Here is a 15,091-nt window from a genome sequence, read left to right on the forward strand (position 1 = left end):
GTATTTAATGAATCAGTAGGCTACTAAACATTTTATCTGATCCCTGCCCCAAATGCACTCTCCCCACACACCCCCCCATTAAAATATGTGTCTTCCTAAAAGCCTGGCAGTCTTCAGATGAGAACTGGAGAGCGGTGAGGTTGACTACTGTCCTGGTGTGTCTTCTGTCTTAGCTGACAGTTTGTCTTGTGTTTTATGTCATTTAGGGAATTCCAAACGAGAGCTGGAGAATAACAAAGATAAATGAACGCTATGAACTTTGTGACACATATCCTTCCCTCTTGGTTGTGCCAGCAAACATTCCTGATGAGGAGCTAAAGAGAGTGGCATCTTTCAGGTCGCGAGGTCGAATCCCAGTAAGTAGGCCATGCGCATTGATGAAATGTAGGTACATTTCAGTACAGGAAGATAATAGTCATAGCTTTTATATGAGAATATCAGAGACTGAGTCAAATTATAAGTTAAAACAGAATTGCCTAGCTCCTAACTAAAAAAAGTTTGCCCTGTGCATTGGTTACCATTCTGTATCACATATATATTCTTTAGTCATGACAATAAATGCTTTTTTCCCCAAGAAAATAGGAAACTTTACAAATTGATGATGTATAACTGACTGTATCTCAGTAGAGCAGATGAAATAATATTAGGAGCAAAAGTGTAGAATCTGAGTACTTTATAATTTTACTGATATAACAATAAAAAGCAAGACAGGGATTGTTTAGCTCTGTTTTAATTACCTTTTTTTTTTTTTTTTTTTTTTTTTTTTTTTTTTGGTTTTTTCGAGACAGGGTTTCTCTGCAGCTTTTTTAGAGCCTGTCCTGGAACTAGCTCTTGTAGACCAGGCTGGCCTCCCGAGTGCTGGGATTAAAGGCGTGCGCCACCACCGCCCGGCTTTAATGTACCTTTAAAAAACAAGATTTCTCAATAATAAGTTTTACAACAGTATCTGATTAGGAAGTAGGCAATTCTGTACAAGGCAGAGTTGGCCATAAAGAAGGGCGACATGTTTTCTTGGCATCTTGAGGGCCCCTCAGCTGTCGGCTCGCGGTCTGCTCACTAGGAGCCTCACAGTCAGGGAAGCGGTGTCATCATGTCCCTTTCATTAAGGTTTTATCCTGGATTCACCCTGAAAGTCAAGCCACAGTCACTCGCTGCAGCCAACCCATGGTGGGGGTGAGTGGGAAGCGCAGCAGAGAGGACGAGAAATACCTTCAGGCCGTCATGGACTCCAACGCCCAGTCGCACAAAATATTTATATTTGATGCTCGGCCAAGTGTCAATGCTGTTGCCAATAAGGTGAGTTGTTTTTGTTGTTGTTGTTGTTGTTGCTGCTGCTGGTGCTGGCTCACCTTGTCTGTGCTGTAGCCTGTGGTCAGACCCTGTGGAGGCCAAGAGAGGTCAGACTACGCTAAGGTGATGACGCTGACTTAGTTAATGTGGTTAGCTAAGGAAGTGAAGAAAAGGCTTTAAAATACCCCTGAACTTGGAACATCGATAAGCTTTGCTCACACTTCCAGATCTGTGTAGTTGTCCATAAATATTTGAAATGAAATGGAATAATTTTTTTTCTCATTTTTTTATTCAAGATTTCCATCTCCTCCCCTTCTCCTCCCCCCTCCCTCCCCTCCCCTCCACCCACACCCCCACTCCACCTCTCTCCAAAGACAAAGAGCCATCAGGGTTCCCTTCACCATGTTCAGTCCAAGGTCCTCCCAGCTCCCCCTAAGTCCAGGAAGGTGAGCAACCAAACTGACAAGGCTCACAGTGAGCCCGTCCATGCTGTAGAGTTCATGTTCATTGCCATTGTCCTTGGTTTCTCAGTCCTCCTCCACCGTCAGCCACATTCAAAGAGTCCGGTTTGGTCCCCTGTTCCATCAGTCCCACTCCGACTGGACTTGGTGGTCTCCCGTTAGATCTGTCCCACCGTCTCAATGGGTAGGTAAAAGCACTGGCCAAAAGACACTTAAGGGCATGCTCAACCTCCTTAGCAATCAGGGAAATGCAAATCAAAACAATGCTGAGATACCATCTTACACCTGTCAGAATGGCTAAAATCAAAAACACCAATGATAGCCTTTGCTGGAGAGGATGTGGAGTAAGGGATACACTCATCCATTGCTGGTGGGAATGCAAACTTGTGCAACCGCTTTGGAAAGCAGTGTGGAGGTTTCTCAGGAAATTTGGGATCAACCTACCCCAGGACCCAGCAATCCCACTATTGGGAATTTACTCAAGAGATGCCCAATCATATTACAAAAGCATTTGTTCAACTATGTTTATAGCAGCATTATTTGTAATAGCCAGAACCTGGAAACAACCTAGATGCCCTTCAGTGGAAGAATGGATGAAGAAAGTGTGGAATATATACATATTAGAGTACTACTCGGCGGTAAAAAACAATGACATCTTGAATTTTGCATGCAAATGGATGGAAATAGAAAACACCATCCTGAGCGAGGTAACCCAGGCCCAAAAAGATGAACATGGGATGTACTCACTCATAATTGGTTTCTAGCCATAAATAAAGGACATCGAGCATATAATTCGTAAAAAATCCTAGAGAAGCTATATAAGAAGGTGAACCCAAAGAAAAACATATAGTTATCCTCCTGGATATTGGAAGTAGACAAGATTGCTGGAATAATTTTTTTAAGTTAACACAGTTTATGTCAATGAAAACTTTAATGTCATCTTAATGTCTGAAAATAATCTCAGTAAACAATAGTTTTTTTGACCTCCCATTATGAGTGGTGCTTGAATGGCCATCCTTAACTCATGGAGGAGGACAGTCCTCACTCTGCAGCCGCACAGTTGACACGAGGGCGCTGTAAGCCTAGATATTCTTTGCAGATGAGATGGGGGAGGGCCATGACAGCCTCAGTCCCTGCAGCTGTGAACCATGGTTATTTGGTTTTATCATTTTTTTATCAGTTAAGCTGAGTACCTTTATTGGGGTTAAAACTACAACCAAGTTCATCATAAAAGATTTTATAATGAAAAATTCTTTCATTCAATGAGGATTTAATAATTTGAACATGTAAAATCACTTTCATTTGTACTGTGAACATCAAACAGGCATCATCTACAGACATGCTTTATCGTGACTTTAAATTACACTGTTTAACACACTGCACATCGCCAACTGTCTTTCTTCTTTATGTTATCCTTCTTGATATTTTACAGAATGAGATGCATAAATGAAGCCTGTAGCCAGGAAGTCAAATGTATTCTCTAGCAAGTGCTGATTTTCCTCCCTAAATTCTAAGCCTTGAATAAAAGCAAGAGTCAGACTTAGTCATCTGGGAGGAGAAAAGGATTAGAAGGCAGCAACTGTGGTAGGGCAAAGTGTTGATGTGGTCACTCTCCCTCCCCCACACCTCACTCTGGAAATCCCGAACCCCAGGTGTGAAGTGTGCAGCAGTAGAGGAAGAGCAGTTCCCACAGCTGGGACTGCGGTGGCCGGGACCCTCAGGCAGCCCCTCGTGCCCTGCACTCACCACACGTCTTCATGCTGTTCCACAGGTGCACATCTCTGCACTCTGCCCTTTCCACTCTTCCAGAATACTCTGCTCAGTGTCTTAGGGGTCTGGCTGTGTGGCCTCCTCTTGCCTGTCCACCTTTTCCTTCCATGTTACCTGACTGCATAACAGCTTGTTATGCAAGCTGTTTTTATTTTGTTCCCAAATCTCTGAGACAAACCTAAGGTTTATTCAGATTTAGGTTCCATTGTTCTGTGGGCCCCTGCTGACCACTGAATCTGAGTTACTTTGATTAACTTGGGTTAAAGTAGTACTTTTAAATATACTGATTGAAATCTTTTTATAAAGAGATGCTTTGTCTTCGAATAATCAGGTAAATGCTTCTTAATTCTTAGAACTGAAAGGGGCCCTGGCTGCTCAGGTAGGAATTTGTAGAGATTATGGTGCTGGCCTTTTAGACCTACTCTAGTTCTTAGCACATGGCTTTCAGGATGGAAGGGCCCCTCCCAGTTTGGTATAGTCTCTCACTGTAGAGCCAAGATTAGCTTGGAACTTGCAGAGATCTGCCTGCCTCTGACTGGTGAGTGCTGGGGTTAAAGGTGTTAGCTACCATGGCTGGGTTAACTACACTTCTAAGATTAGAGAAGAAAGGCAAAATAACCAAAACAAAACTAAGAACTATGACTTTCTTGAGGGTCTTCTGACTGAGGTCACCTGTATCTATTACAGTCTGTTGCCTCCCATTCACTGATGGCGGTCAGCCCTTAGGGCTCTTGGTAGTCTGCCCTATACTTCCCTATACTTGATACTTTGAGACTCAGTAGAGTTTAGTTTTAAATGATTTTCCTGTTTTATTCTCTAGTTGCCCTTTAAAGAAATACTTAAAGGAGATATAACTTACTCTACCCTAAGAACGGATCCACGCAGGTAGTGTACTCACAGCCCTTCGTGGTCTGTCCCTTGTCTGCCGTGGGTTTGGAAAGTAGCTACTGCCATGCCGTGGTGGTGTGTGTTCCTTCTGTTTCTGTGATGGCCTAGTAAGGCCAGTAGTTACCACTACCATCTTCTGAGGTTCATTGCAACAAAATTTCTCTATCCTCAGTCTTACCTGGTTAGTTAACTTTTTATATCCTGGGGTAGAATAGCTGCAGGGTCACTGTGAGCATGCTGGGAGAGACAACTTCTAAGGCCTCACATTGTAAACATCTTCCCACAATCCCCCAAATTGTCCTAGCAGCTAGGGACCAAGTATACAGTACATAAACCCATGGGTGACATGTTCAAACTATAATACCATTCTCATTCTTCAGAAGTCATCTTTGTTAACATGAATTACTACATTAATTTTTGTAACAGTCTTGAATATAAACTACTCTATAGACTAGAAATCTGACCAATTTTTAAAGTTAGTTTGGAATTAAATTCAAAGGTGTCAAAGTCATGATCATATTAGTGGAGTTGTTCCACTATCCTCCCAATTTGTTTTAGTTAAGGCCCTCAGAAGTGTGATTTTTATATATGAGTTAGGCAAGATGGAGGATTTTTTTTTTTCTTGGTTTTTTCGAGACAGGGTTTCCCTGTAGTTTCTAGAGCCTGTCCTGGAACTAGCTCTTGTAGACCAGGCTGGCCTTGAACTCAGAGATCCACCTGCCTCTGCCTCCCAAGTGCTGGGATTAAAGGCATGCGCCGATGGAGGATTTTTTTAAACATAAAAGTATAATATTAAACTTGGGAAAATCAGATTTTTTTTTTCAGCTATAGCTTGTTTTGAAAAGCATGTATTTTCTTATTTTATAGATTTATGCTGTTTTATGTATTAAATTTAAAAAGAATTAGCTGCTTATAAGTAAACTGTGCAAGCTAATCTTGTCAGTTTGATTGAAAAGAGAGCTAGCGTTTCTGTGAGGGCGTTTTGAGAGATAAAAGCTTTGACCTGCCCAGTGGGTCCATACACTTTTTGATTCAGACTTTAGATTTCAGAATGGTTAGTATACAGAAGATGGAGCGTAGCTGGAGGAAGCAGACTGCTTGGGGTGTACTATTGAGGGGTGACCCTCTGTCCCTCCTGCTCCTCTTCTCTGTACCCTGGCTGACATGGGTGAATGGTTTTCCTTTGCCATGCTCTTTGCCCATGATGAACCCCATACTCCGGAAATGCGGGGCCTGCCTGTGAACCTGAACCCTGTCGAAGTGACTGTGAGGTCTATGTCACCGAACAAATCCTTCAAGTGTTTTCACAGCAATACAACACTAACTTGGAAGTCAGAAGGCTACAATGAGTTTTTCTATTTTTATTTTTGGGTTGTGAGCCTAGCGTTTAATGGCTGAGCCATTTCTCCATCCCTTTTCTATTTTTAAACGTGAAATGATGTGAAAAGAAGAACAAGCTTAAGTGGTCCAGTATAGGGTTTGTGCATATGGAATTGATAATCTGACTATTTCAGTAAGTTTGAAAGGAAGTTTTTGTAAGTAGTTAGTTAGGGAAAATTATCGTGCTGATCACATAGGCTTAGAACAGGTTCCATTTCAGACATGGTGTGAGGTGGTGTGTGTCTACTCCAGGTAGTCCTGGCCCCTGTTTCCCAAGGGTTTTCCTTATCCTCAGCAGTGTTCGTCCTATTTCATAAATTTTAGAAATTTTACGGCCTTTTGTAATGGGTTTTCTGTGATGTGTGCCATTTGCAGGCAAAGGGAGGAGGCTATGAAAGTGAAGATGCCTATCAAAATGCAGAACTCGTTTTTCTGGATATTCACAATATTCATGTTATGCGAGAGTCATTACGGAAGCTTAAGGAGATTGTGTACCCCAACATCGAGGAAACTCACTGGTTGTCTAATTTGGAATCTACGCATTGGCTGGAACACATTAAGGTTCGAATTTGCTGCTTTTTCTCAAAGCCTCCACCCTTGGCTCTTGGAACTGAAGTCAGCAGGCAGGACCTGCTGAGCAGTGGAGCCAGCGGCTAAACACACAGTTCTGACAGGACTGCAGCCTGTGTGCTGCGTGCTTCTGCTGCTTCTTGTTTTCCTCTTCCATCTTGTTTCTCCATGCTCAAGATGGTAGTATCTTTCACTTCTAACAGTCTCCCCATATTATACCCATTTCTAGTCTCTTTGGTTCTCAAACTCCACCCCACCTTATATGCCATTCTTCCATTTATTCGCCTGGTTTTGAGGCAAGTTCTCATTCTGAAGTCCAAGCAGTTCTCCACCTCAGACTCCTGGAATTATAGGCATGAGCCTTGGCACCTGCCTCCTGTTTATTGATTGTTTATGGATGCTTCTTGTGACTGAGGTAGTTATATGTAACAAACTATTAGTTTCTTTTAGGAAGTGTCTTCTTGCCTTGTGACTGAGGTAGTTATATGTAACAAATATGTTTCTTTTAGGAAGTGTTTTTCTGAACTGTTGTTTTACAACTTGTTTCCAGCTCATCCTTGCTGGCGCTCTTAGGATTGCTGACAAGGTGGAGTCAGGGAAGACGTCTGTGGTGGTGCACTGCAGTGATGGCTGGGATCGCACAGCCCAGCTCACTTCCCTGGCCATGCTCATGTTGGACGGATACTATCGAACCATCCGAGGATTTGAGGTCCTTGTCGAGAAAGAGTGGCTAAGCTTTGGACATCGATTCCAACTGGTGAGCAAAGAACTTTGATTTTACTGTGTGTGTGGGCTTTGTGTGCTCATGTGGGCATTTACATTTGTGTGCAGGCCAAGGGTTGTTGTTTTCTTCCTCAGTTACTGCCTACCCTTTATTTAGAGACATGGTCCTCCACTGAAGTACAGTTCACAGATTCAGGGTAGGCTGCTAGACAGCAAAGCCAGAGCTCTGCCATGTCTGCCTGTCTATGCTGGGGTGACAGGCGGGCACATTATGCCTCACTCTTACTTAGGTGTTGGGTCCAGACTCGGGCCTTACTGTTTTTGTGGTAAATACGTTATTAACTGAGCCATTCAGCAACTTCATTTTCAATGTTTTATAAGCATCTTGTGCAAGATAGAAAATTGGCCATTTATCTCAAGAGCACTATATTTGGTAAAGTGTCAGTATATTCTTAACATCATGCATTCTGAACCCAGGGTGGACCATCTGTCAGGCCTCTGACCTTTCGTGATCCTTTCCTAGAAATTCAGCTGTTACTAATGGCTGTGGTGCTGTCCCTCCAAATACTGCTAGCTTCCCCTTTGGGCTTGTATGAAAATGACAGTGGTTCAGTTACTAATTGTTATATATATATATATATATATATATATATATATATATATATATATATATATATAGTTGCTAATGTAGATCAGGGTCTAAAATAATTAGGAACCAAAATAATGGATTAAAATATTCTGGGGTCACAGTGGTTAAGAGTACTTGCTCTTGCAGAGGATTGGAGCCCATTTCCCAGCACTCAGGTCAGGTGGCTCCCAAGTGCTAGAGGATCTAACATTCTTCTGGTCTTTGGGTGTCAGTCTTCATGTGCACATACTCAAACACATATAAAAATAAAATTAAAATTTTAACTAAAAGTGAACACCTTTGGACTAAAATCTACCTCCATAATTATGCTTTCCATAAATTTGGAAAGTGGTACAGATTCTCTTACAGAAATGACAACATTTTGACTTCTGTATTATTCAAAGTTTATTATTTATTTAGAACTTGTGGTTAAACCCACAAGTTACAGTTACAGCTTAGATAAGTACTCTACCACTTAAAAAACAAATGTTTTGCCGGGCGGTGGTGGCGCACGCCTTTAATCCCAGCACTCGGGAGGCAGAGGCAGGCAGATCTCTGAGTTCGAGGCCAGCCTGGGCTACAAGAGCTAGTTCCAGGACAGGCTCTAAAGCTGCAGAGAAACCCTGTCTCGAAAAACCAAAAACAAAACAAAACAAAAAAAAAAACAAATGTTTTGAGACATGGGTCTTGCCAAATTTCTAAGGCTGAGCCCTAAATGTGCTTTCCTGTTCTATTTGTGATCTCGCCTCAGCATCCTGAGCACCTGGAGTTTTCTGTCTGCATCACGGGGACTGGGCTGATTATTTTTATAGTGAACTCCAAAATTAGGAGGTTCTGAGAATGTGTTGTTAGTTGGAATAAAAAGTTTGTTTATCCATGAATCCAAAGTATGTATCTAAAACAGCTAAGGTGTACCTGTGAAGTTAGTTTTAGATTCGTGTCCAGAAACAAGTATATATCCTTTCCTGAGGCCATCGTTTCACTCAGATGCTCTGCTGGAAACCTTTGTGGTAATGAAATGAGGTTTTCCTGCCACACTCGCTTTGGAAACCAGTGAAGAGCATTCCTTGTTGCTTTTCAGATATTTGACCACAGCTGTCCCTCCACATCACCTCTACGCTTCCCCTTTCCAGGATGGACGTCCTTGGTCTTCTCTCCCCAGTTGTCCACCAGCATTAGTTAAAACTGTCTACAAGTGTGGTACCACAATTTATCTCAGTTCTTTAGTGAAATGAGATTATGTCCTCCTTGAAAAGAGAAAACATTTCACCTTTGCATCCCTGTGCTATGCTTTGGACTCAGAGCCTTCTTCAATGGGATGTTAAGTGGCTTCTGTTCAACGCTGTATTGGAATCAGGAAATCTGGGAACAGCAACCTTGTCACCCTATCCATCTGTGTCATTTGTATTGGAATTAGAGCGAAGACTGGGTCCTCTTCCCAGGAAAGAGAAGTAGGATGAGCATGAATAATGACCAAGGCAAGAGTCTAGTTGAGAGAGAAGCCAGAGTACTAAAGGCCTAGAAGGCACTGAGGATGTGGGTCAGTATCTGCATAGATGCTCTTTAGTATTACTCTTTAGAAGGGTTTACTAGCAGTGTTTATAAGAAACTTGAAAGAACTGACACTTGAAATTGGTTGGCTCTTTTGAATGTCAACTGTCAATCAAAACTAGGCACCTCCCTTAGTGCCTCATGTTTTCCCACTTTCCTCTATACAATGTACTTAACAGAAAACACTCTTTAAAACAAATTCTTCCTTCAAAGTGCCATGTACTTCAAAACCATAAACTCCTTGATTGCTTGCCCTGGTCACCCATTCCACTCTTCTTTTTATTTTGTTAAAATAAAAACCATCCAGTCAAGAAGGCATGCTAGTGACTAATGCTACAGTCTATTGAAGTTTATTAAGAAAAATCCTATGTAGGTAATTTTTTGTTTTTTTCTTTTTTTAATTTTTATTATTTATTTAAAATTTCCACCTCCCATCCTCCCATTTCCCTCCTCCTCCCCCCCCATGTAGGTAATTTTTAAGAGCCTTTTTGAAAAATTATGGATGTTTTGAAATCTGTCAAAACTTTGCAAATAGTAATAAGGTTGTGGAATTCAGAACTTTTTTTTTTTGTCCCTCCTAAAATCTTTTGGTCTCCTACATTTTCTATAATTTTTTGTAACATTATGCATTGGTTATCCAGAAAACACTAGCTCATAGTTATATAGAGCTGCCTGATTTATTATTTCATTCTGCTGTATCAGGCATATGCATGTGGTTTTATCAGAAAAGTGGATATGCAAAAGTCTACTGAAACTTTTATCTTCAAATGATTAGCATCAAATACTGTCTATAGTATTTTACATTAAGGAAAACAAACTGCAAATTCTTGGAAAACATCCATCAAATATTCAAGTCTTTTAGGAGCCACAGTTACCAAGAAAATGTTATTTCCTCCCATTCAGATTCTCACATGTGCCTTCTCCATTTTGTCACAGATTGTTTACTCATAGGAAAGACTTAGTAACAATTTCTTCTGTTTTGCCAATGATATTGTCTTAAGAAAACTTGATTCTTTTCCTTCAGTTGTGAGCATCTGGCAGGATAGAATAGATGCAGCCTACTGTGACCCATCACCACTGCCCAGCTTGACAACCAATAGCAGTATGTATTTACACATGAACACCAGTACTGCACCCGGGAAAGGTGAACCAAAGCAACATTTCAGGATTATGACATGTATGCCTGCCCCAGAAGTTTTATACCCCAGTTTCTGAATGAATCCTTGCTTTGGGATTTTCAAATTGTGTGGGTGAGAACCCATTTGTATGAAGAACAACAAACCCAAGTATTTCTGAAAGTTCTTAACATTTATGCTAATGTAGCTATCTCCTGAGGAGGTGCCCTTTGTCCAGTGACCTTTCATAAAGAATATCTTATCACAGGAAGTTAAATCTCTAGGACAAAAATCTGGGCTCTAAGAACTGTCTGTCCTCTGTTTCAGAATCTGGTTTTCATTTATTAAAGTAGTAATATGGCAGTTTGCATGTGGGAATATTATTTTTGTTTGGTAGAGTTGTGATTTCTACTTTACAATACTTTCAAAAGACTTTTTGAATAAATTAAAAATACTAACCAAATTATACTTTTAGAAAATAAAATTCTACTAAATAAAATACCCTACATGTGACATATCATTCTTTGCTTCAGAGAGTTGGCCATGGAGATAAGAACCATGCAGATGCAGACAGATCCCCTGTCTTCCTTCAGTTTATCGACTGTGTCTGGCAGATGACAAGACAGGTAACTCACCGTCCACTGACCCCTCCCTCAGCCCCTCTAAGCCAGAGGGAGGGAGACCTCATCACTGACTGGCCTGGGATTCTTGGGTAGAATTCCCAGTGATTACAACTGTTGTTGTCGTCAGGTATTAAAACTTGTTTTTAAGAGAAATACTAATGAACAGTTGGATACCAGTAGCATCTCAACCAGGGGACTGATAATAATGAAAAGATTCCTCCTATGGTCTTTTGCTCACTGAAATCTCTATATACTTTGCTAAGGAAATTGAAGAAATAAGCTATGTTAATTCCAGCCAAAACCAAACACTATTTTGAGTCATTTTAACTGTTTTAAAAGAAGTGCTGGAACAGAAAGTATAAGGCAGGGATCACTTAGCCCCTTCTCAGTCATGGAGCTATCAGAACCCTCTAGCAGTCTTTTAGGCACATGCTTATTTGAAACAGTTGTGTAAACTGTTTTGGTCTAGAAAGGTACTAGAAGATAGCACTTGGTTAGCCATAGGAAGCAGAGTCTCAGGGTCTTGAAAATGGTTTTAGGAGTAGGGTTAAGCCATAAGGCATTGTTCTTGTCACTGGAGACATGCCAGTAAAACAAGTAAGGCAAGAATATGGCCCAGCTGTCAGATTGGTAGATCCACCAAACCCTAACAAGGTATAACCTGGGAGCTGGGACCAATTAGGGTGCTATTCAGATAGGATGGGAAGACTTTTTAGAAATGCGATATAATTAAAATCAAAAGGAAGAAAAAACAAAAGTTGAAAGCATGTTATTATCTATCTAAAGAACTGTTAGCAGTAAACTACATGTCTCCATAGAGTTGAGTTAGGTTGATAGGGACTTTTTCTAAAATACCAAGGCAGTATTTTTCCAGGTTGTTGTAGAATCTTTCACAAACTAATACAGACTTAAGTAAGTTTCTGAATGATTTTGCAATACTGATAGAATGGATTAAATTAAGCTTTTTACTACCTTTCGGTGGTAATTTAATTCTTCCTTTGATGGTTCTCCAAAATTGGGTTGTGTAAAATTAAGACACCCACTGAGGCTTGGGTAAGGGTGAATTCTCTGTTGGACTGATGTGAATCACAAGGACCTGTTTGTCTTGTAAGTTATCTGCATAGCTGTACAGATACTTACTTCTGTGTATATACTGATTGCATTTGCTGGGTACATTTGATATTATTGATTTGTATGTATACAGTGTTATGCCTGCATGTATGCCTGCACGCCAAAGGTGGTACCAGATCTCATTATAGATGGATGTGGTTGCTGGGAATTGGAACTCAGGCCCTCTGGAAGAGCATCCAGTGTCCTTAACTTCTGAGCCATCTCTCCAGCCCCACATTTGATATTAATTCTTAGAAATAAGACATGTTAGCTGGATGGTGACGGCGCACACCTTTAATCCCAGCACTTGGAAGGCAGAGGCAGGCAGATCTTTGAGTTCAGGCCAGCCTGGTCTACAATAGCTCTTCCAGGACAAGCTCCAAAGCTACAGAGAAACCTGTCTCTGCGGGAAGAGGGGGGAGATAAAAAAAAAAAAAAAAAAAGGAAAAAGAAAAAAGACATGTAGAAAACTAAGCATGTAAGACCAAACTTGTCAGAATTGTTCCAAGTTATAGATCAGTGGCTCACAACTATAGGGTCAAGGCAGAGCAGACACAAAACCAGCATTAAGTCCACTCAATACTGCTGCATTAGAGTGGCGCAGAGGAAAACAGACAATGTCATTATGGCTTAGGTAGTTTCAGATGTGTTAAAAACTGCTTCAAAGAATCTACTCATGACAGGGATAATGATACTTGAAAAATGTCTCATGTTTGTTTGTGGTGCTCAATTTGCAGTTCCCTACTGCATTTGAATTCAACGAATATTTCCTCATCACTATCCTGGACCACTTGTACAGCTGTTTATTTGGGACCTTCCTCTGTAACAGTGAACAGCAGAGGGGAAAAGAGGTAAAGTATGAGCTCTGGCTCTCACTCTGGTATGTATTTGGTTTTACTGTACCTCACAAGATGTACTAAGATTATTTCTACCCATGAAGTGGGGATGAGGGAATCACACCTATAATCCCAGAAAACTCCAGAGGGTAAGGGAGAAGGATCACAGATCTGAGGCCAGCCTTTTAAAACAGACCCCATCTCAAAATAAGATGTAGAGGATGCTGGAGATGTACACTTCCGTGATGGATTGCTTTCCTAGGTCTGTGAAGTGCTGGGTTCACAAACAAAAGAACCACTCTGTAGAGGTGTCACTGTTGGTGGTATTGGTAGCACCTACCATGCAACATCAACTTTTATTCTGAATACTGTCAGATAATAGGTCATTCTGGGATAGTACTCAGAATGAAAAGCCTTGCTACCAAGTTTAGATGTTAGACTCACAATACCCATCATGCAAATTCATTTTTGTTTTTGTCAAACAGGCAAATAGTGTTAACTTTTGTGAAAATTAAGTGCTTCTTAGACTGTACCTTGCAGGTATAGCTAGTAGTGAATGTGTTTCTGTGCATATGCTCTCCATATGGAATGGGATATTAGATAATCACAAGTAGAGCACAGCAGTCTTCTAACTACTGTCAGTCTTTTGAGACACCACCCTTAAGTCTTAATCATACAACTTAAACACCACAAACCCTCTTTTAAAGTGATAATTTAATGGTATAACCACAGAATTTGGACCATCACCATTTAATTTAGAGCATTTTCCTCACAACAAAGTCACCCATACCTGTTTGTCCACATCCTCTCAGGTTTGGGCAGATACTAACCTGACTTCTCCATAGATGGGCTTTTTGTGAACATTTCATTTAAATGGAACCATCACCATGTGACCTCCATATCTGGCTCCTTGCATTAGTATCTTTTCAACATTTATATCATAGCACTCACTTTCTCTTCATGGTCAGATAATCTTCCATTGTGCGTATCCATCAGTTGACCAGCCTTTCAGTTGTTAATTTGGTTGTTGTGAACAGTACCGCTTTAAACATACGGAGCACTTTTGTGTGTGTGTGTGTGTGTGAAAATGTTTGTGTGGTGGGATACCAGAGAGGGTATTGGATGCCCTGAAACTGATGTTTTGGACTACCCCATGTAGATGAATTTTCATCTTATCTCCAGCACTGAGGCGCTTTATGTACAAGTATTTTTCAATCTGCAAAGACTAGAATTTCTGGGTGCCTCACATAAACTGTAACTTTATTACAGTAGGTCAGTCCTTTCCTCTAGTGTTGATTTTAATGACCATAAAACACTGCACAAATTTCACCTAATGCTTACCTATTTTTCCTTCTTGCAGAATCTTCCTAAGAGGACAGTGTCACTGTGGTCCTACATAAACAGCCAGCTGGAAGATTTCACTAATCCTCTTTATGGGAGCTACTCCAACCATGTCCTTTACCCAGTAGCCAGCATGCGCCACCTAGAACTCTGGGTAGGCTATTACATAAGGTGGAACCCCCGGATGAAACCACAGGTACAGACCTCCAGTGTACAGTATTACTCTACTAGGTCCGTCCCACTCACAACCCCCACTCTGTTCATTAGTTGAGTATAATCCACAGAGTCGCAGACACTGCATCTGACAGTCAGGAGACTGTCTCAAGTGCACACATCTTCAAGAAAATAACTATAAAAGCCTAAAAACTGTAGGTTGATAGTCCTGAAGAATTTTAACTAAATGGTGCACAGTAGTTAAAAACACGGACATTGAAAGATCAGTGGTGTCAGTAAAACCTGAATCTAAGTCCACTGAGGAACTGAAGTTTGGGGCTGTCCAACTGTTGAGAAAGCCAGTGTCATAAAGCACAGAGAATGGTTAAGATCTTGAGGTTGGCTGGGATTCCTATTGCAGTGATTTTGTTTGCTCTTGCAGGAACCTATCCACAACAGATACAAAGAACTTCTTGCCAAAAGAGCAGAGCTTCAGAGAAAAGTAGAGGAACTTCAGAGAGAAATTTCCAACCGCTCAACCTCCTCTTCAGAGAGAGCCAGCTCTCCTGCACAGTGTGTGACTCCTGTCCAAACTGTTGTATGAAAGGACTATTAGGTCAGGGGCATCGTTGCCAGGAATTCAACATTACAG

The 15,091-nt window shown here is 41.0% G+C and overlaps 1 protein-coding gene across 3 annotated transcripts in view; it reads left to right on the forward strand.

Moving 5' to 3' along the window:
• Positions 1–15,091, forward strand: part of Mtmr2 (myotubularin related protein 2) — a 65,335-nt gene extending 50,244 nt beyond the window's left edge. For all 3 annotated transcript variants that reach the window (XM_038322468.1, XM_038322470.1, XM_038322469.1), the window contains 8 exons: positions 207–356; positions 1,108–1,296; positions 6,165–6,350; positions 6,910–7,116; positions 10,910–11,002; positions 12,847–12,960; positions 14,306–14,482; positions 14,882–15,091. In XM_038322468.1, the coding sequence (XP_038178396.1) occupies positions 207–356; positions 1,108–1,296; positions 6,165–6,350; positions 6,910–7,116; positions 10,910–11,002; positions 12,847–12,960; positions 14,306–14,482; positions 14,882–15,043 (1,278 nt within the window). In that variant the 3' untranslated portion in view covers positions 15,044–15,091. The remainder of the gene's footprint in view (positions 1–206; positions 357–1,107; positions 1,297–6,164; positions 6,351–6,909; positions 7,117–10,909; positions 11,003–12,846; positions 12,961–14,305; positions 14,483–14,881) is intronic.

This window comes from Arvicola amphibius, chromosome 3 (genome assembly GCF_903992535.2).
Source record: "Arvicola amphibius chromosome 3, mArvAmp1.2, whole genome shotgun sequence".
Taxonomy (NCBI): Eukaryota; Metazoa; Chordata; class Mammalia; order Rodentia; family Cricetidae; genus Arvicola; species Arvicola amphibius.